Raw genomic sequence first — 25,604 nt, forward strand, 5'->3', positions numbered from 1 at the left:
AGTACAACATTTCACAAATACATTACATTACATTACAGAGTCTTAACTTAATTATTACAAACCAAGTTCGAAATCTCAGAAAGGTACTTGAAGTTTCAAATGAACGTAGTTCAGAGTTCAACTGCAGCGGAAATAAAGCGAGTTCTAAACGACGATACAAGATGTCATGATGAAGCCCGTACATGATATCACTCGGCATTGTCATCGTTGGCCGGAGTCGTACCCCACTCCACCGACCAACCAGGAGGTAAAGTACACGGCCAAGTCAAGCTAGCTACCTGATCTTCAAATATATCACCTGAAAACAAAGTTGAGCCACAAGCAAGGCTGAGTATACTAATACTCAGCAAGGCTTACCCGACTAGGATATACTTAGCCCTCTAACTAGACATGCAAGGCTTTTGGCTGGAGGGGTTTGTTTTTGCCGAAAAGCCACAAAGAGTACGTCCTTATTTTCAGATTTTAGCTTTCAAGTTTTAGTTCGATTAACCATTCTACATTAGCATCTATTCAATAGCATATATGGTGAAAAACAATTATTTTTCATCATTCAACCATATTCCTCATCATCATTGTTCCACTTCTTACTCTATGTGACAAAAGGGTTAAGGAGTCTCAATATCCGTGAGAAACGGACGATTCGAATCGAATTTGTTAACCTGGCCAGGCAGACCTAAACACACGCATGGGGAATGAAATCACCCACGCGACTTTTCCCCTTTTTCCCCGGGCATGGAACAGGCCCACCGCCATAGGGTGCCCTGCACCCGTGCGTGACCAAAGACCAGACAGTGGGGAGTATGTTCCACGGCCGGTTCCATCAGGCACTTAAGCTTACCGATTACCATATTCTCGGCATGTGGTTAGTACGTTCAAACGCTTAACCACCACTACCACACACCGCGGCCTTATCCATTTTCACTAAACAGACGGGGTATCACAAGTACAACAACCCCGTCTGTAAATCTTATATTGTAGTGCGTAGTAGACATTCAACTTCTATGAGCTCGCGAGTGACAGAAAATCACTCGACTTCTACCGAACCATTAGCATAGCTAACTAGCGACCTACACATACTAGTGTTCAAGCATAGGTACCTAGAATCATGCAACTAAGGTTCCAATCAACCCCTGTAAACTTAAATGCACAAAACAATAGGAATAACAATAAGTTGCATAAATTTAAAATAGACAGGACATGCTCCGAGGCTTGCCTTTCTGAGCGGAGCTAGCCTTGGGCTCTTCTGAACTTTGGTTCAGGTCTTCAGCAATTTCAGTTAGATTAACTTGAGCTTCACGCTGCTCACTCTCGGACTCCTCCACCAGCTCGTACGTACCGTCGGCGAGAGTAGTCAAATCTATATGAAATGCACATGCATGAGTTGTGGTGATGGTAACAAACTTAATTTAATTCACTATAGAGATGTAAAATATTTTCTTTACATCTCCTTGGGCAATCGTTTATAGAGTATTATCTAGATTAACTATTTCTCATTAAGTAAGTGAGGGTTTTGTTATTTTTAGAAAGATTATTTTCAAGTGCAAGAATGAAATATTCAAAACAGCTGATGGGTATAGTTTCTGAAGATGGAATTTTTATGGAGATCCAACTACTTAAGTACAAACCTGCCATAAAATTTTCAGCTATTTTCATTGAGCATATTAATTATTAAAAATACATTAAACAGCTACTGCTAGGATTAAGATTCATTTATACAGAACAAACCCTACAAGTAAAGATGCTACAATTTTTACTGAGTGCTCATAAACTTATGTTAGTCTACTGTAAATTTTTCAGATTTAAAGGAGCAAGTAACAGAGCACGATAAATAGGACAAAATAAAGCTACATTAATCTGGTTTAAAACCTACAGATAGTTATAGCAAGTTCCAGAGCCTAATATTTTACCAGAATGGTTATATACTCAAAGTTAACCCATAGAAAAATTATTAGAATTTTACATGTGTAGGAACTATTTTTCTTGAATTAGCACATTTACTCATGCTATTAATTTGTGGGGACAGTTACACTTAACTAAAAAGTTCCAAAATTTTTCTACCATAACTATATCATGGCATAGATATACTGTAGAATTTTCGGCTGAAGAAACATAGCATAACAACTTGAATAAATAAATTTACTTAACCTAGGCATAAAGCAAGACCTAAATAAACCTATAGCTAGGCATGATAACTGACTATGAAACGTTTACACAAAGCTGCACTTCTAGTGTCTAACTCACTGGCCAAAGATGGCTACTATAACATGCATAGAACTTGAGATACAATAAAAGCTACCTATTTTTTGTATTTTAAATAAATCAAAAACTAGCGAGCAAAAGAAAAAGTGCATGTAACAAAAGTTGTAGATCTAGTCACAAGGATTCCAGAACAGTTGAATTTGCATTTCTCTGATTTTTATACGAATTTATATCGATTTTACAAGTTCGCTGTTTTTTAAAACAAAAAGAAAAGAAAAAAAGATCTTGCACCTAGGCCCCTGGAAAGATTTGGGCGATTACAAATGGGTCCCTGGCCGGAGCCAGGAACAGAGGAGGCGGCGGCAGTCCGGTTCCCGGCGAGGGAGCTCGCCGGCGGCGAGGGGAAGTGGGGGAAAGGATAGAGGAGATCGAGAGCTACTCGGAGGTGGTCTTCTCGTGGTCGGGGGCGGCCGGGAGAGGGGTCGGCGGTGGAGCAGAACTGGGGGCGGCGGTGGTTGACGGCGGCGGTTGTGCTCCGGCGAGGCTCTTGGGTGAGGCTCGGGCCGGGGAGCTTTGTGAGGGTTTGGGGAAGGTGATGGTGGGGTTAACTCGAGTTGTGCAGGGCCGGGGGTGGGAGTTCCATGGCGAGCGGGGCTCGGCGGGGTTCACGGCGGTGGCGAGGGCATTCTGCGACTCCGGCGAGGTTGGGTTGGAAAAGGACGGGCTGGGAGCTGCGTGGGGGTGAATGGATGCTCGCTGGGTGCTCGGTGTGGGTGGAGGAGCGGTGAGCTGGGCGCTCCACGAGAGCCGTGTCTCGGCGGGCGGGAATGGGGGCGCGGAGGCAGGTGTAGTGGCGAGGCGGCGCTGGCCGTTCGGGATGATGGGGTGGGGTGCAAGCGTGAGAAATGGGTGGCGCGTGCGTGTGCACATATGCTGCACGAGCTAAAGGGTAGGGTGAGGGCGTGAGGAGGGGACTGGGCGCTTGCGCGCGGTTAAGGCATCTCCGGCGAGGTGTGGCCGTGCAGCGAGCGACGTGTGGCCGGGCTGCAGAGCGTCGTGGGCGAGCGCGGGAGTGCGTGCGCGGGTGCAGCAGGGCGACTGCGGAGTCAACGGCGAGGAAGGGCGCGCGGTGGCGTGGCCGGGCGGTGAAGCAGCAATGGCGCCGCAGGCGCGCAGGGGCGATGATGGCGAGCTGGTGCCGTGGCGGCGGCGTGTGCGCTCGAGTGGGGTAGTGATGGCAAAGCTCAGCAAGGTAGCAGCGCGGCGGTAGCGGGCTCAGCAAGCGCGCTCGGCAGCGGCGCAGCAAGCAGGCGGCAGCGGCGCTGCGAGCGCGAGCGTGCGCACTCGAGCGCTCTGCACGCGCGGCGTCAACGTAGAGAGGAGGAAGGGGGGAGAGAGAAAGGTTACTTTGGTCAATGATTTTGACTCGATTCAAAATCAAAATTTTCAATTGAAACTCGAAAAACTTTGAATACGAAAGTTGTTCAAAATGTCGAAATCTACAACTTTTGTTTCAGGCATTTTCCCATTTGAGGTTTGGTTTGAAAGTTACAAATTCAAATTTAAATGCAAAAGAAATTACTCTATACACATTGTTTTTCAAATTTTTCTCCAAATTTTGTGTGCTAACTTGAAAAACTTTGAACATGAAAGTTGTTTGTTATATAAAACTCTACAACTTTTGTTTTGGGCAAAAATTAATTTAAGTTATAGTTTGCACTTTGTATTTTCGGATCTTTTCGGCATTTTCTGAAATTAATTATGGGAGAAAATGTAATGTGGATCGACTTATCATTTCATGTGCAAAAACTCACTTTATTCCCATGGCTTCAACTAGACTTTGGTTTATTATGATTTTAGTGAGGTGCCTATGAAATTTCATAAGCAAACTTGCATCAGTTTAAAAACTATTTAAAGTTTTCGACCTATGCACATATACACCTGGACACACAGACATTCAAGCATTTGTTTCAAAGTTTTCTAATTAATAATGCATGATTTGGTGCTAGCAACCTTAGATTAGCTAATTAAAAACCTGGGCTGTCACAGAAGCCCATGAAGACTTTCGGCCCGACAACGCGCGTTTTTCTTTTCCTTTTTCACAGCACTGACACGCGGGTCCCACCTGTCGGTGAGACCCGCTGACTGACCTGTGGGCCCCCTGAGACCGACGACCGCTGATCGTTGACCGGGTCAACATTGACCTGGTCAACGATGACATCAGCATGGGGCCATGCTGACGTCATCATAGCTGGCCCCCTGATGACGTCATGACGTCAGCATGCCACGTGGCATGCCCAGAGGCTGCCACGTGTCACTGATTTTTCTTTTATGTTTTCCGATAATCTTTATTTATTTCCAGAAATGCTTTTAGGATTAGAAAATTGATAATAAATCAACCGTAACTCCAAAAATTATGAAACTAGTTTCATAATTCTTCTAAAATCATGACCTATGCGTTAGAGTAGGAGTTGCTATGATTTGGATCTTATTTTGGGGAGTTTTGTGCATCTTTGCACTTGGACCCTTATACTTTCCCGTAATTACGAATAGGACCTGACGCCGAGGAGCAGACCGGAGGCTACGACTACCCCGACTTCCAGGAGCACTATGAGGAGGCCCCAGGTTCACGCCCATCCATGTTTTGAATACCTATTAGGCATTGCTTGCTAGACACGCTACACCTCCAAATTGAGTGTTGAGATGAGCTTGCATAACCATTTACTACTGTATTCCTTGTTTCCCATGTTTATCATTTGTTGATGTATGCTATTGCTACTATGTGTGAGATTGGGGTGTGTGTGTGTGTGTGTGTATATATATATAGTCCTTGCGTGCTGGAAGATGCCTCCACATATATAGGAGTTGGGGATAGGTTACAGCGGGGCGAGCGGACCCTTTCTCCGACCTTAGGGTCGGGAATTGGGGGTTGTGTGTTGGACATGACCCTGTGAGCACCTGTGATGGGTGACGAGCACATGTGGCGGGTGCAAGGCTGTTCCTGTGGGAACATGAGTTGAGGAGTTGAGGTGGCGATACCTGTAATGGGTGCCGATCGCGAACCGTGTTTATGGAACACAAACTGTGGACGAAGACGCTCGCCCTTGCGGGATTAAGGACTTGACTTTGTGGCCCTAGTGACGGAACTATGTCAAACGTGCACACCACTTATCCTTTATGAGGGGGGACCCATCCCGAGCTAGCTATGCGCGGCACCATTACTGCAGGAGGATAGTGTTTCAGTGTCAGGGGGAGAGGGCAGGACCCTATCGCCCCCGATCGCAGGATCCATGGAGATTCCATTCTAGATAGCTTCACAGCCCCGGGCGACCTACTGCGGGAGGACGCGCCCCAGATCGGGAGTAGGATGGTGCCGTAGCTGTTAGTTTCGTTGACTGGTGCCTCGGAGATAGTCGGAGTTGCTTGCCGGCTGGATTCGGGGCGAGTGGGTACATGTGTACAACCCCTGCAGGGTGAAAACTATACGTATAGCCGCGTACTCGATCATGTACAACTCTTGATCTGTCACCACACTGTAGTTAGATCCACATATACTTTTCTACCTCCCTCTAGTCCACTTTCCTGCTCGGATAGCAGCTAAGATGTGGGGAGAGGGAGTTCCCGCACCGAACTTAGGTAGTTGTTGTAGCGGAAGTTAGTTGACCGGGAGTCCGGGTGCCAGAGCTGCCTGCGTATGAAGGAGAATGGATGACTTGTTATAAATGCTTGCATAGGAAACCATAGCCTTTTCCTTGGTATTGTTTTTACCTTAATGTATCCACATATTGCTTCATGTGGATGGTGACGTGGACCTATTCCATCCTTGGGGATAGATTGGATAGATGCAGGTTATGACTCAGAGTACGATAACAATGACGACGGGTGGTACGATTGAAGGCGTGCTACACTCAAGGATGCCTGTGGAGAAGAAGATTCCCGGAGGACCAGCATGAAGTCTTAGTTACCGTTATGCTTTCTGTTTGCACCTCATTTAGCCCATCGGGCTTGTACTCAGAGATTATTACTATTATCCCGAATGCTGTAATAAGTTAAACCCATGAATGTTCTGTAATCGCTGGTATGACTATGATTTCTGCCTGAAATGAGTTCTGTATGTGATAGCGACTGATCCAGGGACTATCACGACGATACAGGGAGTCGGGTTGCCCTTTCGGGAACCCGGTTCGTTTCAAGGAGCCCATCGCGCAGTTGAAGGTGGTTCCCGTTGCCGGGACCAAGGGGAAGGTAACCGCTGCTTGTGTCGTCACAGTTTGGAGTAGTTTTAAGTTCTGAATTGCTTTGGATGTATTTTGGACTATGTGCAACGGTAGTTATCATGGAGATGGTGTCATAACAATATCTCAATGACCAGTGCTAATTCCTATTTGTTTCCATTTGGGCTGTGTTTCCCTGTTGAACACTGAAGCCGGCATTGTTACTATCTTGGCATGAAAAAAGAAGAGCACCCAGGAGGAATCAGTTATCTTTGATTCTTGGGAGAGCGGGGGACTTGAACTCATGACCAACCATCACAACCTTTGGTGTACAATAGTTTATGCTGAAAGATGCGTAACTGCGGAGTTTCTCTTTCATGATAAATGTATTACAAGCTTTGTTGGCAAGGCCAGTGCAAATGGGTGGAAGCTCATTTTAGATTGTTTCAGTGCTCAATATACTATAGAACCTTGCAAAAGAAAATATTTAATGGACGCATATTGATAGCTCTGTATCTATACTTTAGGGTTCAACATGCACATTTGCTGAGTCAATTCTTCGGTCATGTGGTTTCCGTACTGGACTGTTCACTTCACCTCATTTGATGGATGTCCGTGAACGATTTCGACTTGATGGGTACTTTTCTCTGTTACCACCTTGCGACCTTTTTTTTTATTATCAGTTTGGTATGTTTAGCTTGCCACCATTGTACTTAAAGACATTTGTTTATGGTTGGGCTGCTTTAGTTTATTTGCTTGCTACCGTTATGTACCTTTATGCTTATTGAGTGTCCTATGTTATGATGATTTTATAGGCTGGACATTTCGGAAGACAAGTTTATAAGGTATTTCTGGTGGTGCTGGAACAAGCTGAAGGTAATTATCCACCTGGTTCCTTTATATGGATATTGAAATATAAAAAAACAACAGTGGATCTGCGGCATCTTTCTCTGAGTTTATGGATTCCTTGGAAACAATCATTGAAGTGGTTGAAAATTTTTGTTGTGCCTTCTAGGACAAGACTGGTGATGATGTACCAATGCCAGCCTACTTTAGGTTCCTTGCACTGCTAGCATTCAAGATCTTTTCAGATGAGAAGGTTAATACTTTCCCCACATTTTATATTCATAACAGTTAGTGTTTCAATGATTTTAATAATAGTAAATGCCTGAAACTATTTGTAAAACTATTTCCATATGGAACGCTATTAGGAACGCCGGCCCTTTCTGGACGCTATTCACCATAGCATCCGGCTTCTGGTTCAGCAGTTCCGTGAGACAAAGCCATGCCCACTGCTTTCTTCTCATGGAGAACATGAGGCTGGGATTGCCGTGCCTGATCAGATGGTGTTGCCCAGACATGGATTTGGTGGAAAGCCCGGAGGTCAGCTTGACCAAAGGGCCGCTTGGATTGAATTGAAATGCAATTAGCTGTCTTACAAGGGAGAGGGCTGCTGCTTATATAGTCAGGGTGATAGGACCAGGGATCCTACCGCGGCTGCGTAGATGGTAGGTGTGCGAGGGAGAAGGGGGAGGCTTGAACTGGCGCCTGCGGGGAGGTGTCGTGGTTGCTGGTGGGCACAGGGAGAAGAGGCGGCGGCCGAGTTAGGGCTGAGGGAGAGAGACGCAAGGGTTGGGGAAGGCCCCGTGAGGCCAACTGAGATTGATTCTCAGCCTAATCCTTTTCCAATCCAAAGTGCAGGTATTTAACTTACAATTGTCTCAAACTATAGAAATTAATTGACATAAAAGGGAAAGTAAATATTGTGGCCCCTAGCCACTTGTGCGCCGCCCCCTGCGCTGGTACGTGATCCAGGCCAATCATCTCCCTCATCTCCTGGAACTTGGCCTTGCCCAGAGACTTGGTGAGAATGTCAGCCAGCTGGTCGGCAGTGGGAATGTGGCTGGTCTTGATGCTTCCTTCTTCCAGACAGTCCCTGATGAAGTGGAACTTAGTCCTGATGTGCTTGCTCCTGTCATGGAAGACCGGGTTCTTGGCCAGGGCGAGTGCAGACTTGCTGTCCACCTTCAGCTCCACCACCTCCACTTCTCTGCCCAGGAGCTCCCCGAGCAGCCTTGCCAGCCAAAGAGCTTGTGTTGATGCAGTGGTGGCGGCAATGTACTCTACTTCACAGCTTGACAAGGCCACCACCTTCTGTTTGACGGATTGCCAGCAGACCAAGCAGCTCCCGAGGAAGAACATGGTGCCGCTGGTGCTCTTGCTGGTGTCGACGTTGCCGGCCAAGTCGCTGTCGCTGTAGCCGATGAAGCGCGTTGTGTTCGGAGCCTTCTCGTAGTGAAGCCCGTAGTCCAGCGTCCCGGCCACATAGCGGAGCACACGCTTGGCGGCCTGCTGATGTTCCACCGTGGGCCGCTGCATGAATCGGCTCAGGTACCCAACAGCGACGCCAGGTCCGGCCGAGTATGCACCAGGTACCGCAAGCTCCCCATGAGTCGCCGGTACAGAGTCGCGTCCACCTCCTCCTCGGTGCTCTCCCTGCTGAGCTTCAGCTTCTCCTCCATCGGGGTGGCCGCAGGATTGCAGCCCTGCATGTTCTCGAGCTCGAGGATGCGTTGTGCGTAGTTGTATTGGCACAGCGTGATGCCCTTGGCATCCTGGCGGACCTCGACGCCGAGGTAGAAGTAGAGGAGGCCGAGATCGTTCATCTCAAAGTGATCCTTCATGACGGCCTTGAAATCCTCCACCTCCCTTCCATCTGCGCCAGTGATGATGAAGTCGTCGACGTAGACGCCGACCAGCAGCAGATCCTCCACGCTGCCGCGCCTGTACACCGCCGCCTCGTGTGCGCTCTGCTGGAACCCCATCTTCTTCAGCATGATGTCCAGCTTCGCATTCCACGCGCGCGGTGCTTGCCGCAGCCCGTACAGCGCCTTCTTGAGGCGGTACACCTTCCCTTCTTCTCCGGCGACGGCGAAGCCAGGTGGCTGGCGCACGTACACCTCCTCCTTGAGGTCGCCGTTGAGGAAGGCGAACTTCACGTCCATGTGATGCACCTTCCATCCCTCCTACGTCGCCAGTGCAAGGAGAAACCGCATCGATTCCATCCTTGCCACTGGCGCGAAAGCATCATCGAAATCGATGCCTTCTTGCTGCACAAAGCCGCGCGCCACCAGCCTCGCTTTGTGCTTGGTCACCACCCCCTTCTCATCCTTCTTGAGCTTGAATACCCACTTGAGGGAGATCGGGCGGTGGCCGGTGGAGAGGTCCACGAGCTCCCAGGTCTTGTTCTTCTCAACAGCCTAGAGCTCCTGCTTCATCGCCACCTCCCATGTTGGATGGCCCTTGGCCTCCGCATGGTTGATGGGCTCCCCGGCGTGAGTGAGGTGGAGCTGGGCGCAATGGTGGGGTGCCATGCGTGGTGGCGACTCGCCCCCGACGTTGTTCGTCACCGCGCGGTAGTGTAGGGGCTCGGCGTCGTAGTAGGCATCCAGTCGGTCCTCGTCATCCTCCAGCGGCGTGGCCAACTCAATTGGAGGAATTGAGGCTGATGGGCCCGCCGCCGGCATGATCGGAGACGCTTGGAGCAGAGAGTCCGCATCCTCCTCTGCTCCAGCGTTGCTCTGCTCCCCGGGAGGCAGAACAGTGGACAGTGTAACACCCCTGTGTTAATCGTGGTGCTAATCACGTGCTTAACTCGATGATCATGGGCTTAAGCTTGTCATTAGTGCTAATCAAGTTGCATAGTAAACCTCGACTTAGCCGTGTTCGACCGTGTTTTTTCTCTAATCCAAGCTTCAAATCAACTTTCACCCAAAACAAAAGTTGTAGAACTTCTTTTCCTCTACAACTTCTATTTTGATCAAATTTCAAATTGCCATATAAAAATTTGACTTTTGGACGGTCAACTTTGGGTCAAAATTCATTTGAAACTTCACTGTTCCTCTTCCTGTTCTCCCCTGTGCACGCCCATTCCGCGACCGGCGATGCGCCGGCGACTCCACGCGTCGGCCGTCGCGGCGATCCTTGTCCTGCGTGCGTGCCGCTCTTATCTATTCCCCACACCGTCCCTATCCTTTCCCCCTCTCTTCTCCTACCTCGAGCTCGACCTGAGTCGAGCCCGAGCAACCACGCCACGGAGCGCCCCTGATCCGGCCACCCTTCGCCGTCCCTCGCCGATTCCTCGCGCCCCCACCTCCCTAGCCTCGCCCCAAAGCTCCTCCACCCCATCCCGTGCCCGTTCGAGCTCCTTCCCGGCCGAATCGGACCTGCGCCGCCGTGGCCACCATTGAAGCTCCACGCCGAGCTCCGCCCCTCACGCCGATGACCCCTCTCCGGCCATCCTCCGCCCGATTCGTGAGCATGGTGAGCTTCCCCGCCGTCTCTTCATCCTTCCCGCCCCTTTCCCCGCTCGAATCCCGCACCGCCGACGCCAGACCGTCGCCGCGCCGCCGCGGCTGCCTTGTGCCGCCTCGCGCGCCACTGCCTTGTGAACTCGCCTGGCCGCGGGGCGTCCCACCCGTCCGTCGGCCTGGCCCACCGCCGGCGGGGAACGCGCCGCCGCTGCACGTCCTTGCGTCCGCTGCAAGCCGCCGCCGCCTAGCTGCGCCCCCGTGCCGCCCCTGCGCGGGCCGCGGGCGCGCGGGCCTCCCTGTGCGCGAGCCCGCCACGCTGCCCTGCTGGCCGGCCGGCCCCCACAGCCGCCGCGCTCGCGCCAAGCGCGCAGATGGCGTGCGTGGCCGGGGACAGGGCAGGGCAGAGCAGAGCCGCCCCTCTCTCTGTTCCACTGCCAGGTGGGGCCCGCGGGTTAGGGAGGGGATTAGGAGTAGTTTTGTTTTGTTTGTTTGATTTGAGTTGAGGGTTGCAAAATTCATAACAAATTGTAGAAAAATGATAAAAATGCAAACTAAATTTTGTTGAGTTTCCTGAATCAAAATCTTCAGAGGAAAAAGACTCATCCTTATTTAATGTCAGTGTTACCTCTGTTAATATTTGGTTTGTGCTTAAGCTGGTTTATTTAATATCGGATGTTCTGTTACTCTAAAAATCATGAAATTTCAGTGGTAGCTAATTCGTTATATGTGTAATCCACTGTAAAAATTTCATGTGCTGGTGCTGTGCACTGTTGAGTACATCTGTTTATGTTTAGTTTACCTTGATAGAGCTAAAATAAATACTTTCTATCATCAATAAATGTTGGTAAATTTATGTGTGGCATGCTTTATCAAAATCATGTTATTTTGATAAATTCTTGTTGCTAGATCATATTTTGCAAGTAGGTCTTTGCTTTTATTTAGTTCCTAGGTATAGTCCTTTTTCCTTTATTCTTGTGGCTAGTTAATTCCTTTGCACTGGTATAATCTCTTTAAGCATGTTCTAGAGTCAATCCTGATAGCCATGCTAGGACCAGAATGTGGTTTATTTTTTTTATACCTTGCTTATGCTTGTTAGTTAAATAAAGTTTTTAGTTGTTTTTCCTTCTTGCTATATAGTGTTGCTTGACTTTTCTAAATGAGTTTACTAATGGTTTTTGGAAGGAAACATTTCAGGCTAAAACAAATTGAATGAACTCTCGTGTTGTACCACCAACCCAGTTTGCCTTATGAGTGTGTATGCGGTGCTTACTCGATAAATGATTGCCCAGTCATGTCTTTCTTTTTAATCGCATTGCATTGCATTGCATCATCAGCCCCCATGCAATTGTGACCTTATGCTTGCTTTATATGCCTTTTAAATGCACCATGTGGTGTTTTTCTTAAGTTCGTGCCCTTGCATCGTTGCATCTCACCTAGGTACGCTAGATGTGCGACGCGTGGATCTAAAGGACAAGGTTGGAGCCGAGCCAGAAGATGGTGTAACGGTGGACGCGGACGCATCTAGAAGATGGAAGGATGGACCTGATGTGCATAGCCAAAGGAAGATGCTCGTCAAGCGAGTATCATCTAACTAATGCTGACATAGTGTTACTCCCAGGTAAGCCCCGGAGCATAACCCCTAATTTAAGTATTCAATGGTTATTTATGTATTTGTGCATTAAGTTTTCTAGGAGTTTAATGAAACCATAGATGCACGATCCCTAGGTTTCCTCAGTTGCTCTACTCGTGGGCAGGTTGTTAGTACCGCTATGCTTAATCAGGATTCGGTAGAAGTCGAGTGATTCCTGTCACTCGCGAGATATAAGTCCTTTACTTATGGCAAAGTGGCTTGAGAAGGAATTTATGAGGAAAGAGAAATGGAGACCAGGCGGAGATGAATTTAGTTATGGATATGAACTGGATGGAAAGTAAGCCTCCACCTGTGTCGATTGAGGACCGTACCGTTGTTGGCATTGTTGATCGAGGATTGAACAGTACTAACCACATGCCGGGAGTATGAGGTAGTCGAAACTGGTAAGCTAATTACCTGATTTGCACCGATAATTTGAATCGCGACCCGCTACTCTGGGAGTGGAATGATGGCGGGTGTTGGATAGTATGTCGCCTCTGGGTTCTCCGGGTGTTCGCCGTGAGGGACCCTTCACCCTGGTTTTGGCAGGCGTGGTTCAGACATCGGGGTAATGATGGGAACAGTTGACATATGTGGTCCGGCGTGGCTGCACGTGTCGTGTGAGTTAGGTCCACCTTGCAAGGTTAAATCGGATCGATTCGCCGTGACTTGCGGATATGAGAGCCTTGGTCACTGTGTCACATCGTAGTAAAGAAGTGGAAATGAGAAGAGAAGTATAATGAGATGTTTGTGGTACTCTTGGACAATATAATGTGTTGTACCATGTTTGCTCTAGATGTTTATGCAAACCTAGTTGTTATTTGTACATTAAACTTGAGCTAAAATATTGAAAGTAAGGATCCACTATTATTCGCTTTCTAGCAAAAATAAACTCCAGAGCCAAAAAGTTTGCATGTCTAGATAGTGGGCTAAGTATACCCATGCCGGGTAAGCCTTGCTGAGTATTAGTATACTCAGGGTTTGTTGTTACCTTGTTTTTAGGTAGCTGCTGCTGGTTGGAGCTAACCAAGATTCACATCGGTGGGCTCGATGTGACGTCCTCACGTCATCGTAGTCATCGTTGTTTTTCTAAACTAAACTTCTATTTAATTTCCGCTGCATTTTGAACTCTGATATTTTACGTAAACTTGTATGTAAAACTCCGTATTGTAAATTAAATTTGAGAACTTTTGTCTGCTTGTAATCATCTGGACTCGTCTTCGTGCGAGACTTCCAGTGGTTTTCGATCCTTAATCCGACAGACGACCAGATTACACTGTTTTAAGTGCATGGTAGCTTAAATAACCATTAAGATGATAGTTAGCGCACTTAAACCGGTTTAATTTGGGCGGATCTGTTACAGACGGCGAGCGCGGCGCAGCCAGAGTCGCGGCCAGGCCTGATGAAGGCGTGCGTGCTCCCCCGGATCCGAACTCCTCGACGCGCTCGACGACGAACTCCTCATCCGCCGGAGCTTGCCCGCCGCCGGCCTTGACCCAGTTCCACCCGCGACTCTCGTCGAAGACGACGTCACGCGAGACACACACGCGCTGTGTCTCGGGGTCGAGGACGCGGTACGCCTTGGCGCCATCAGCGTAGCCGATGAAGATGTCGGGGCAACTGCGATCGTCGAGCTTCTTCAGCTGTGACAGATCCTTGGTGTTGGCGACGCAGCCGAACGTGCGTAGGTGCCTCACCTGCGGCGCCTTGCCGTGCCAGGCTTCGTAAGGCGTCATGCCCTACAGCGCCTTGGTCGGAGCTCTGTTCAGCAAGTGAACGGCGGTCACCACCGCTTCTCCCCAGAAGCGCGTCGGCAGGCCTCTCTACTTCAGCAGTGCCCGCGCCATGGCGACCATGGTCTGGTTCCGGCGCTCCACGACGCCGTTCTGCTACGGCTGTAGGGAGCGCTGTAGTGGCGCTAGATTCCCTCCTCCGCGCAGTATGCCGTGAACTCACCGACGGTGAACTCCCGCCTGTTGTTCGTGCGCAGCGTCCGCAGCTTCTTGCCGCTCTGCTTCTCCGCCATGGCCTGCAGATGCTTGATCGCGTCCGCAGCCATGTCCTTGGTCATCAGGAGTGCCACCCACATGTACCGCGTGGCGTCGTCGACCAGTAGTAGGAAGTAGCGCCTGTCACTAGGAGTCGCCGGCGAGATGGGGCCACACAGGTCGCCGTGGACGAGCTCCAACGGGTCCTGCGCGCGGTACTGGGCCTCCGACGGGAACGGGGCGCGGCGATGCTTGGTGATGACACATGTGTCACAGAACTGGGCGACGTGGTGGATCTCCGGCAGCCCGCGCGCCATGCCGTGCTTGGACAGCCGGTGCAGAGCATCGAAGTGCAAGTGGCCATACCTCTCGTGCCAGCGCCGTGCTTCATCATCCTTGCGGGCAGCGAGGCACAGGGGCTTGGCCGTGTTGATGTTGAGGACGTAGAGGTGGTTGGCGCCGCGCCACACCTTGACGAGAAGGCGCCGGCGGTGATCCCAGATCCTCAGGATGTCATGCTCGATCAGCACCTTGGATCCTCCTTCATCAAGCCGCCCCAGGCTCATGATGGAATTGCGCAGTGCCGGGATGTAGTACACCCCGTGGAGCACCCTGTGCTCGCCGGTCTTGGCCTCGAAGATGATGGAGCCGACACCATGAATCTCCACCTTTGACTCATCGCCGAACCTCACCGTGCCTCTGGACGATGTGTCCAGATCGGTGAACAGCTCGCGACGGCTAGTCATGTGGTGAGATACATCGGTGTCCAAGTACCACCCGTCAAGCTTCTCGCAGCCGCCGGTCTCGCTGTGCAGGAAAGCATTCGCCTTGGGCTCATCGATGGCGAGGTTGGTCGACTTGGTGAAAAAGGTCGAAGCTTGCCCCTCGCCGTGGTCCGCACGAGCTCCGGGAACCCGCATGCGAGGAACAACGCGTGGTCTTCATCAACCTCCGCCATGTGCGCCGCACCACCACAATCGCGACGAGGTTGGGGGCAATCGTGTGCCCAGTGCCCGGCACGATTGCAGTTGAGGCAGAGGTCGTCGCGATTCTGCCGCCGATCGCCTCCAGCTCTAGCCTTTTCCCCACCTCGATCCGCGCCGCCGCCTTGATCGCCGCCCTTGGCCTTGTTCTTCTTGCCACCACGGGGGCGACGCCGGCGATCTCCATCCCTCGACGACCCAGCGCCCTCCTCCTTCTTCTTCTTGTCGAAAGCCCATCACTGCTCTACGCTGTACAGCAGCTTGCCGGAGGCTGCCTCCGTCTCCGGCGCACGATCGCGGTCCTGGACCACCTTGAGACGCCTGGTGACGCCCTTGATGGTGAGCTCGTCGAGGTTGAGGACTTGAGGTCAAGGAGGGTCTCGATGGAGATGACCAACTGCTCGAATTTCTTCGGCACACACCGGAGGAGCTTCTCCACAGCACGCCTCTCGTCCAGGTCGGTGTTGCCGTTGATCGCCATCTGCTCCTTCAGATTGGTGAGGCGGAGAGCAAAGTCCTCGACTTGCTCCCCCGGCCGAAAGGTGAGGCCTTCCCACTCACCTCGGAGCCGCTGCAGAGTAGCGCGCTAGACGCGCTCACCGCCGACACGCCTCGTCGCAATTGCCTCCTAGGCATGCTTCGCCGTGGGATTGTTGGCGATGGACGCCCCCACTTCCGGCGGAACGGCGGCGCAAAGGGCCTCCAAGGCGCGCCGATCCTCGTCGTAGTCCACGTCGCCGTAGCGGACCGCGTCCCAGAGTCCCCGCGCCTGAAGCTTCAACTTCATCAGCAGACTCCAGTCGTGGTAGTTGGCGCGCGTGAGCTGCGGCCACCCCCCGCTGGGGTCGCGGTACACCTGCACGATCGGAGAGCGCCCGCGACGACCGCGACGGCGCTCTGGCGATGTCGAGACGTGACGGCGGCGCTCCGGGCTAGGCGATCCTCCAGACTCCTCCGCCTCTGACTTCACCTCCTTGCGCAGCGCCGCCGCCGCAGCAACCGCGGCCTTGGCCGCCTCTTCTGCCTGCGCGGCCGCCTTTGCTACCTACGCAGCCACAGCCTCCGCAGCTGCCAGGCGCTCCTCCAGGGTCGCTGAACCCTCAGCGCCGGCACTCTTGCCGCTGGGAGACTGAGGCTTCTTCCCCTTGGCCGCATCGGTAGCACCCCGAGCACACTCGCTGGAGGTGGACATGATGGCGGCGGCTGGGGAGGAAGAACTAAAACCCTAGGCTCTAGATACCAATTGTTGCCCAGACATGGATTTGGTGGAAAGCCCGGAGGTCAGCTTGACCAAAGGGCCGCTTGGATTGAATTGAAATGCAATTAGCTGTCTTACAAGGGAGAGGGCTGTTGCTTATATAGGCAGGGCCTTCGCCTACTCCTAACAAAAGCATAAAGCTTTAACCCTTAGCCAACAGCTCCTCATGATCAACTTGAGGGCCAAGGCAACACACACTGCAAAATTAAAGTGCAGAAATTAATATACAAGTGCTAGCTTAACCTATCAGATGGGAACAAATCCATCGCCTATGTCTGTCTTGATTGACGTCACTAGCGCCACCGCCACGGGCCTCACCTCACATCTGCAGTCCGATTGAGAAAACAGATCGGTTTAGGAGCAGTACAAGAGATAACATATGAGAAATCAGCACAGAACTGTGATTGCTGGCATCGCATAAGGTCGTTAGAGCGATGTGGCTGAGTGTCAGGCGAACCAGGCGCAGATGCTGTTCGACATAGCATCCAGATCTGACTGGATTTTAAGATCATCCCAGATTGGATGTTGTCTACTACAGTGTCCTTCCTAGTTTTCTAATTCTTGTCTGCTCCCTCCGTTCTAAACTATAGGTCGTTTTGGTTTTTCTGGATACATCATTTTTTCTATGCAACTAGATATACCCTATGTCCAGATACATATCAAAAGTTATGTATTTAGAAAAGCTAAAATGACCTATGATTTGATACGGAGAGAATATTTACTATTTATTTAATTTGAGAAGTTTTCGTACAGAAAATATAAAATATAGGATACTTTACAGACACTTTCTGGTCAACAACTATGTAATCATGTAATGGTGTTGCTAAGCATATCCCAGCTTTCCTTCTTTTTTTGGATTTTGAATCTTTTCCCAGTGCAAGGATATTTGTGGACATTAGCTCATCAAATATCAGATTAAATTGGTAGAAAGACATCTTGTATCATAGTTGTTGAATCTAAAAGATTGCTTCCTCCATACTTCACTCTAACTATCTGTAGCCAATACTCTTGACGGATACAGGCACACCATTAGTAATCTGAATTATGAGTTGCTTAATAATCTGCAATAAGTTTATTTAAGAAGCAATTGCCATTTTAGGAATATGAACTTTCCATATACTGTTAAAATATTATGATGCTTTCTTAGCAGCATACTCAAAACTTTTTCTTTGTTTTGACCCATTTAAGCAGGTGGATGTAGCTGTGCTCGAGGTTGGTTTGGGAGGGAAATATGATGCAACGAATGTGGTATATGGCATGCTTGTTTTATCATTTTTCTATTCAAATAATTCACAGTAGTAGAAAATTTCCATGATCCATATGATATAATCGCCGACCAAAAAGAATGTTGCCATTTGCCAACTACCTAGAAATTATGTCGATACCATCTCGAATTTGGAATTTAAATGCTGAACTTTGCAACTAGATTTCGTATGATCGTATCCAAAAAGTTTGGACTAGGATCTCGGTAGTAGTGCTGTAGTTTGTTTACGTAGCCGTCTAGGTTCAGTTGCACTCTGCGTAGAGTCTGTTTGAAGTTCACAATTAGTGCATTTTTTTTCATTTTAGTCTGTTGAAACCATTGCCAATATCTTGACTTGGACAAAAGCTTAGGAGCATAGCTGACTTGTGCATTGAAACGTTTGCAGGTCAAAGCACCTGTAGTTTGTGGAATATCATCCCTTGGGTATGATCATATGGAAATTCTGGGTTAGTCATGAAACTTAAAGACGAAATGCCTTGCATCCTTAGTAGATTTGTTTCACCCAGCCAATGTCTGTTCTTCCCCATGAGCAGGAAACACACTTGGAGAAATTGCTGGAGAGAAGGCTGGAATACTTAAGTTTTTTTTTTGCTAGTTTGCTCGGATCTTCTTTAACTGACCTTCTGTGGCTGAAACTGAAATTTTCTTTGTTGGTGTATATGTGAGCCCATGTATAGAGGCCCATGTATAGGATCTATATATTCCACCCTTCTAGGGTTTAGAGATATACAAGTCATTATTCTCTCCTACATAGTATCAGCTAGCTCCTCCTCTCTACCTCTCTTCCTCTCTCTTCCTCTAGCTGCCGCCGCCGCCGGCACCATGGCCGGCCGGCCACCGGCGCCGCCCCTCCCTTCCCTCCCCTCCTTCCCTCCCCTTTCTTCCTTTCCCGGCGGCAAATCCCCTGCCTCTGCGTGGATCCCGGCCGCCGACTGCTCCTCTGTTCTGGGCGCCCCCTCCTCTGCTCTGGGAGCCCCGTGGGCGCTCTACGCCGCCGTCGCACTGGCTTCAGCCGCGGGCGGGCTCCCTCCCAGTGCGGGTCCCGCCTCCTCTGCTCCAGCCTGGGATCAGGGCGCCGCCAACCCCTACGCTGCCGGCGCAGGCTCTGTGCGGCCGCCCTACGCCGTTGTGCTGGCCGCCGCCGCCAGCGCGAGTCCGGCCGCGAACGCCGCGCAGGCCGTCGCGCGAGGGACCCCGCGCGGGCCGCTGCCTCTGCTGTGCCGCCCCTTCTTGCGCCCGCGATGGCCGCACTGGCCATGGCGCGCGTGCCCGCGCCCGCGCCCGCGTGGCCTGTGTTCGGTATGCCCCCCACGGTCGCGCCATTCTTGGATCCGCCCGCTCAGCCTAGGCAGCAGCCGACCTGGCCTGGGGGTGGGACCAGGCCGCACTGGCGCAGTCCTTCAGCGCCATGGGGTGGACGCCACCGGTCAGCACCGAGTGGATCGCCGACTCGGGTGCCTCCTTCCACACCACCCCAGATGCCGTTATCCTCTCTTCTGTCTGACCCAACACCCCTCTTGTCCTTCTTCCATCATGGTTGGTGATGAGTCTTGCCTTCCTATCACCGCCGTGGGTTCTGCTCCTGGCTCTTTTCGTCTTCCCAATGTCCTTGTTGCTCCTTAGATGGTTCATAACTTTCTTTCCATTCGTCAGTTTACAGATGACAATTCTTGTTCCATCGAGTTTGATTCTTCTGGCCTCACTGTAAAGGATTCGGCCTCCCGGCGTCCGCTACTCCGGTGTGACAGCACGGGGCCCCTTTACACCCTTCGCCTTCCTTCTTCCGCTTCACCACTCTCGCCTTGTTCTTCGCCCTGGCCGTCTTGGTCTGCCGCTTTTGCCGCGACGCCGTCTTCCATCACCTAGCACCGCCGTCTTGGTCACCCTGGCCGTGACGTTCTGGCTCAGCTCAGTCGTAGTACCGATGTTCCTGGTACTAGGGCTCCTATTGAGCCCCTCTGCCATTCGTGCCAGCTCGGTCGTCATGTTCGGCTCCCTTTTTCTTCTTCTTCGTCGCATGCGATGCATGCATTTGATCTTGTTCACTGTGACCTGTGGACCTCTCCTGTTCTTAGCCTTTCTGTCTATAAGTACTATCTGGTGGTGGTCGATAATTTCTCGCGCTACTCTTGGACGTTTCTTTTGCGCGTCAAGTCTGAGACCTTCCCCACCCTCCTCCACTTCTTTGCCTGGGTGTCCACTCAGTTCGGCCTCACGGTTAAGGCCGTCCAGTGTGACAACGGGCGGGAGTTCGACAACTCCACCTCCCGTTCTTTCTTCCTCTCTCGGGGTGTTCAGCTGCGGATGTCTTGTCCGTATACCTCTCCTCAGAATGGCAAGGCTGAGCGGATGATTCGTACGATGAACAACGTCGTGCGCACCCTTCTGATCCAGGCCTCTCTGCCCCCGTGCTTCTGGGCTGAGAGCCTCCACACTGCCACCTACTTGCTCAACCATCTTCCGTCCACTGCTTCTCCTGCTCCCACTCCACACCACGCCCTTTTCGGTACCCCTCCTCGCCACGACCACCTTTAGGTCTTTGGGTGTGCGTGTTACCCTAACACCTCCGCCACTGCTCCTCACAAGCTGGCGCCCCGATCGACTCGTTGTGTGTTGCTTGGTTACTCCCCTGACCACAAAGGGTACCGATGCTTTAACCTCACCTCTCGCCACGTCCTGATCTCCCGACACGTCGTGTTTGACGAGTCGGATTTCCCTTACTCCATCTCCTCCACACCTTCTCCTGACTCCGAGTTGGAGTCTCTATTTCCAACTGACCCGGTGGTTCAGCCACCTTTTCCTGTCTGTCCTTTCCCTACAGGTTTTCCCGGTACAACGGCACCGTTCCCGGTGATCCCTGCTGCGCCGAGCGCGGCCTCGGTGCCCGCAGTCGCGCCACGCGCGGCCCCCGGACCTCCGATCGTGCCGCGCGCGGACCCGGTGTCTCCTGCTGCGCCGCGCGCGGCCCCGGTGTCTTCCCCTGCACCTGCGCAGTACGCTCAGCCGGTGCAGGTGTACCGGCATCGTTCGGCTCCGCCGCGGTACGCTGAGCCGCTGCAGGTGTAACGGCGTCGTTCGGTGCCGACACCGGCGCCGCCTCCTGCTCCGGAGGCTCCTGCGACGCCTCCACCGGAGCCGTCGCCGCCGCCACCTCCACCGGCTCCCTCTCGAGCCGAGCCGGCGGTGTCCCACTCGTCCGTCGTCCATCGGGATCCTCGGCATATCCATCCCATGGTGACTCGGCGGATGGCGTCTCAGGCCGCGACTCTCTCTGCCACCGAGGGAGAGCCGCGGGTCTCTCCGGTACCCTCCTCTTTCCGTGATGCCTTGGCGGATCCTCAATGGCGTCGCGCGATGGAAGAGGAGTACGCGGCTCTTCTTGCCAACCAGACGTGGGACCTCATGCCGCGTCCGTCTGGTTGCAATGTGGTGACTAGCAAGTGGATCTGGACGCATAAGCGTTGGGCTGATGGCACACTGGAGCACTACAAGGCTCGCTGGGTTCTCCGGGGGTTCACTCAGCGACCTGGTGTATACTATGATAAGACCTTCAGCCCAGTGGTGAAGCCTGCTACTGTGCGCACGATCCTCTCGCTTGCGCTCTCGCGCTCCTGGCCTGTGCACCAGCTGGACGTGAAGAATGCATTTCTTCACGGCACTCTGTCAGAGACTATCTACTGCTCTCAGCTAGCGGGATTTGTGGACTCGAGTCCTCCGGATATGGTCTACCGACTCAACAAGTCTCTCTATGGTCTGAAGCAGGCTCATCGGGCTTGGTACTCTTGGTTCACCACGTTCTTGCTGACATTGGGGTTCACCGAGGCCAAGTCTGACACGGCTCTCTTCATCTACCGCTGTGGGGATGAGACTGCATATCTGCTGCTCTATGTCGATGACATTGTATTCACAGCCTCCAGTCAGCAGTTGCTTCAGAGTGTTATCTCCTCTCTGCAGCAAGAGTTTGCTATGAAGGATCTGGGCGTCACTGTTGAGCCTCGCTCGTCTGGTCTTCTCCTTCACCAGCGGCAATACGCACTCGATATTCTGGAGCGGGCTGGGATGACTGATTGCAAGCCCTGCTCCACTCCTGTCGACACTCAGGCGAAGCTGTCTGCTGATCTGGGTGATCCGGTGGCTGATCCTACTGCCTACCGGAGTCTGGCTGGCGTTTTGCAGTACCTCGCCTTCACCAAGCCGGACCTCACCTACGCTGTTCAGCAGTTCTATCTCCATATGCATGATCCCCGGGAGTCACACCTTGCTGCGCTGAAGCGTCTCCTCCGCTAGGTCCGTGGCACTGTGGACCTCGGCCTGGTGCTTCACCGCTCGTCCTCTGCTGAGCTGGTGATCTACACCGACGCTGATTGGGCTGGCTGCCCGGACACTCGTCGCTCCACTTCCGGCTACGCCGTCTTCCTGGGCGGCAACCTAGTCTCCTGGTCGTCCAAGCGACAGCCGGTTGTCTCCCGCTCCAGTGCTAAGGCGGAGTACCGGGCTGTCGCTAACGGCGTGGCGGAGGCGTCCTAGCTACGACAGCTCTTGGCGGAGCTCCACAGCCCACTCGCCAAGAGCACGCTCGTCTACTGCGACAACGTCAGCGCCGTGTATCTCTCCACCAACCCCGTCCAGCATCAGCGGACGAAGCATGTGGAGATCGACCTACACTTCGTGCGTGACAGAGTCGCCATCGGCGATGTTCGGGTACTCCATGTCCCGACTACCTCCCAGTTTGCTGACATCTTCACCAAGGGACTACCCTCCTCGACCTTCTCGGAGTTTCGCTCCAGCCTCAACGTAGCCGGTGGCTAGTTGTGGCTGCGGGGGGTTATTTGCCCTTTGTACTCTTTTTGTACTCTCTTCTTGTCCAGTCTTGAACACCACTGCGCTGGTAGTTCAGACTGCGGGGGGTGTTGGCTTTCTTGTTGTCCAGTCTTGAACACCGCTGCGCCGGTTGTTTAGACTGCGGGGGGTGTTGGTGTATATGTGAGCTCATGTATAGAGGTCCATCTAGAGGCCCATGTATAGGATCTATATATCCCACCCTTCTAGGGTTTGGAGATATACAAGTCATTATTCTCTCCTACATTCTTGATTCCCATCTGGCCTATTTTCTCGATACAGAAAGGAGTTCCGGCATATACAGTTCCACAGCCAGAAGAGGCAATGTCTGTACTGATGCGCCGAGCTTCTGAGTTGGGTGTAAGTTACATTTGATGCTGCACTTTTTTTGGCTCCACCATCCACGGTTACAATCATGATCGGTTTTGATATAATCAACTTAAATTCTCTAAAGGTTTCTCTTCAAGTAGTCCAGCCTTTGGACCCACAGAAATTAGAGGATCAACCTCTTGGACTCCATGGTGAGCACCAATACATGAATGCAGGTCTTGCTGTTGCATTGGCCAATACCTGGCTTGAGAAGCAAGGTCATTTGGATAGAATACATGCCAAACATTCTGTAAGTACTCCAAATATGTATCTATTTATATGTCTGCAAGATATTTTAGCATCAATTTTCATTCTACCAGTGATTGCAGGAGACCTTGCCACATCAGTTCATCAAAGGGCTGTCAAGTGCTCGCCTGCAAGGTCGAGCACAGATTGTTCCAGATCTACAAGTGAACTCAGAAAACGATAAGGATGGCAATTCTTCACTGGTCTTCTATTTGGATGGGGCACATAGCCCAGAAAGCATGGAAACATGTGCAAGGTGGTTTGTCCACGTTACAAATAATGATAGAATACAACTAGGTTCTTCGAAGCAGCCTCATGCTGACAGGAATTCTAGGAAGGTATTCATTACAGTGTCAGATTTTCTTGTTGAATCTTTCTTTCTTTGTTTCTCTATTGCATACCATTGTTCTTTATTTATTATATTATATGCATTCTCTTTTGGATTTCGGATGTTTGCAGATTCTCCTTTTTAATTGCATGACTGCAAGAGATCCTCAGAGATTGCTTCCACGTCTTCTAGATACATGTGCTCAAAACGGTACATCAATACGATTCCTTATTTCTATTTGACTATAATGATTAGTTACTCATGTGTATGATGTATGGGGGAAAACAAGTTTCTCCTGTAACCATTGTTGATTTGCATGCCATGTAGAGAATATATTTTATGATACCCTTAAATGGTTTAGTTTACGAGCTAATTGAGTAGTGTGTGAATACTGTCGTACATTGTATCTACTCGCTCTTCAAGATCAATATATTTGTACTAGGAGTTGGATGAATGCTTATGTTGGCCCTATAATGATTGATAAATCATTTTTTTTCTCAGGGATCCACTTTGAGCAGGCCTTATTTGTGCCAAACCAATCACAGTACAACAAGCTTGGTTCCCTTGCATCACCACCTTCAGAGCGTGAGGAAATTGATTTGTCATGGCAGTTATCACTCCAAAGGGTGTGGGAAAGCCTGCCTCATAACAATGATGGTTGTTCTAAACTTCATTGTGAAACTGTGTTTAGCTGTCAGCATCTGTTTTCTTACTGAAACTACATAAGTCCATTGAGTTGAAGATGAGATGTGGAATTTTACGAGAATGATGCAGGTCTAAATGGTGCAAACTCAAGAAGGGCTAGCTCAGTTTTTGAGTCTCTTCCACTGGCAATTCAGTGGCTAAGGGAAACTGCTCAACAAAACCAAACGACTCAATTTCAGGTGAAAGCCTTTGCTACAGTTTCTATAATTCTCTCTCAAATGCTTCGCAGCACTTCGGCATCCTATCATGTGCATCCAGAGTGCCTGCTGCATGAATCACTCAGTAATAGGCTTTGCTAATCTCTTGAACAGCGATGCAAGTTGGTATCCAATGCTGTTTTCTGGGTCTACTAATTAATTACGATGACAATCCACTCTAGTCCCCCCCCCCCCACCCCCCAAAATAAATTTCATAGAATGTCATTCTGGTTCATTCTATTAACTTTTTGGGTCGACACAGTGACCCAAAGTATATATGACTTGCATCCCTACTCATGGACTTGCAGAATTCGGTGGCAGTTTATTGAATTAGTTGTGTAGTCGACATTAATTCATGTACTTATCATTAATTGAAATTGTTATGTACTGTTCTTCGTCCTCTGAATCTGATTGCTCGTGTGTGACTGTGCATGTCAGTTATTTCGTTCCTCTTTTACATTATTTATCTGAAATCTCTGTTAACTTTGTGTTTTGTTTTTTATGTTACTTTAGTTCTGCAATTCCATGATATAGGGATTTTATTTTTTATATTTCATCTCTTGCAGCTATTTTCCTACTTGAAACTGATACATTTACATTTGCAAACTGAACCAGGTCTTAGTTACTGGCTCCCTTCACCTTGTTGGAGATGTATTAAGATTGCTCAGGAAGTAACTTCATTTGGAATAGCACATTGTTCAGATTGAAATGGTTCCTTATAGAAGGATTAACTGGAGCCTATTGAATCTTTTGATTGGGATATACATTATACCAACTTGGTTGGAAGACTGGAAGAAATTGGAATGCATTGTGATTCCAGTGCCAATCAACTGTAAATTTGTATTCTTCTTCTTCTTGTTGTTTTTTTTGGCAATGCATGCCACTTCAGCCTCGATCCAGAAGAATGCAACCCAATTTTGAAATGTACAAACAGTGAATTACATTATATCAGTCATGCCATTTATTTATACTTATCTGGAAATGAAGTATTTTCATATATTTTTTATTCTATATGTATTTGTAGTTTCAGATGCACTTTCTCCCTGCATTACCTGTTGGAGATTAATTGTC

General features: G+C 50.4%; 1 protein-coding gene across 1 annotated transcript; it reads left to right on the forward strand.

Annotated features, from left to right (window-relative positions):
• Positions 1-2,794: 2,794 nt before the first annotated feature.
• LOC120688833 (folylpolyglutamate synthase-like) lies at positions 2,795-25,506 on the forward strand. Its single transcript, XM_039971198.1, has 15 exons — positions 2,795-2,940; positions 6,354-6,444; positions 6,941-7,050; positions 7,229-7,289; positions 7,429-7,512; positions 17,777-17,833; positions 18,235-18,295; positions 18,383-18,429; positions 22,971-23,048; positions 23,143-23,307; positions 23,387-23,641; positions 23,763-23,841; positions 24,133-24,342; positions 24,379-24,515; positions 25,149-25,506. Exons 1-15 carry the CDS (start codon positions 2,795-2,797, stop codon positions 25,206-25,208), a joined length of 1,641 nt encoding a protein of 546 aa, XP_039827132.1. The 3' UTR covers positions 25,209-25,506.
• The last annotated feature ends 98 nt before the right edge of the window (positions 25,507-25,604 follow it).

This window comes from Panicum virgatum, chromosome 9N (assembly GCF_016808335.1).
Source record: "Panicum virgatum strain AP13 chromosome 9N, P.virgatum_v5, whole genome shotgun sequence".
Classification (NCBI taxonomy): domain Eukaryota; kingdom Viridiplantae; phylum Streptophyta; class Magnoliopsida; order Poales; family Poaceae; genus Panicum; species Panicum virgatum.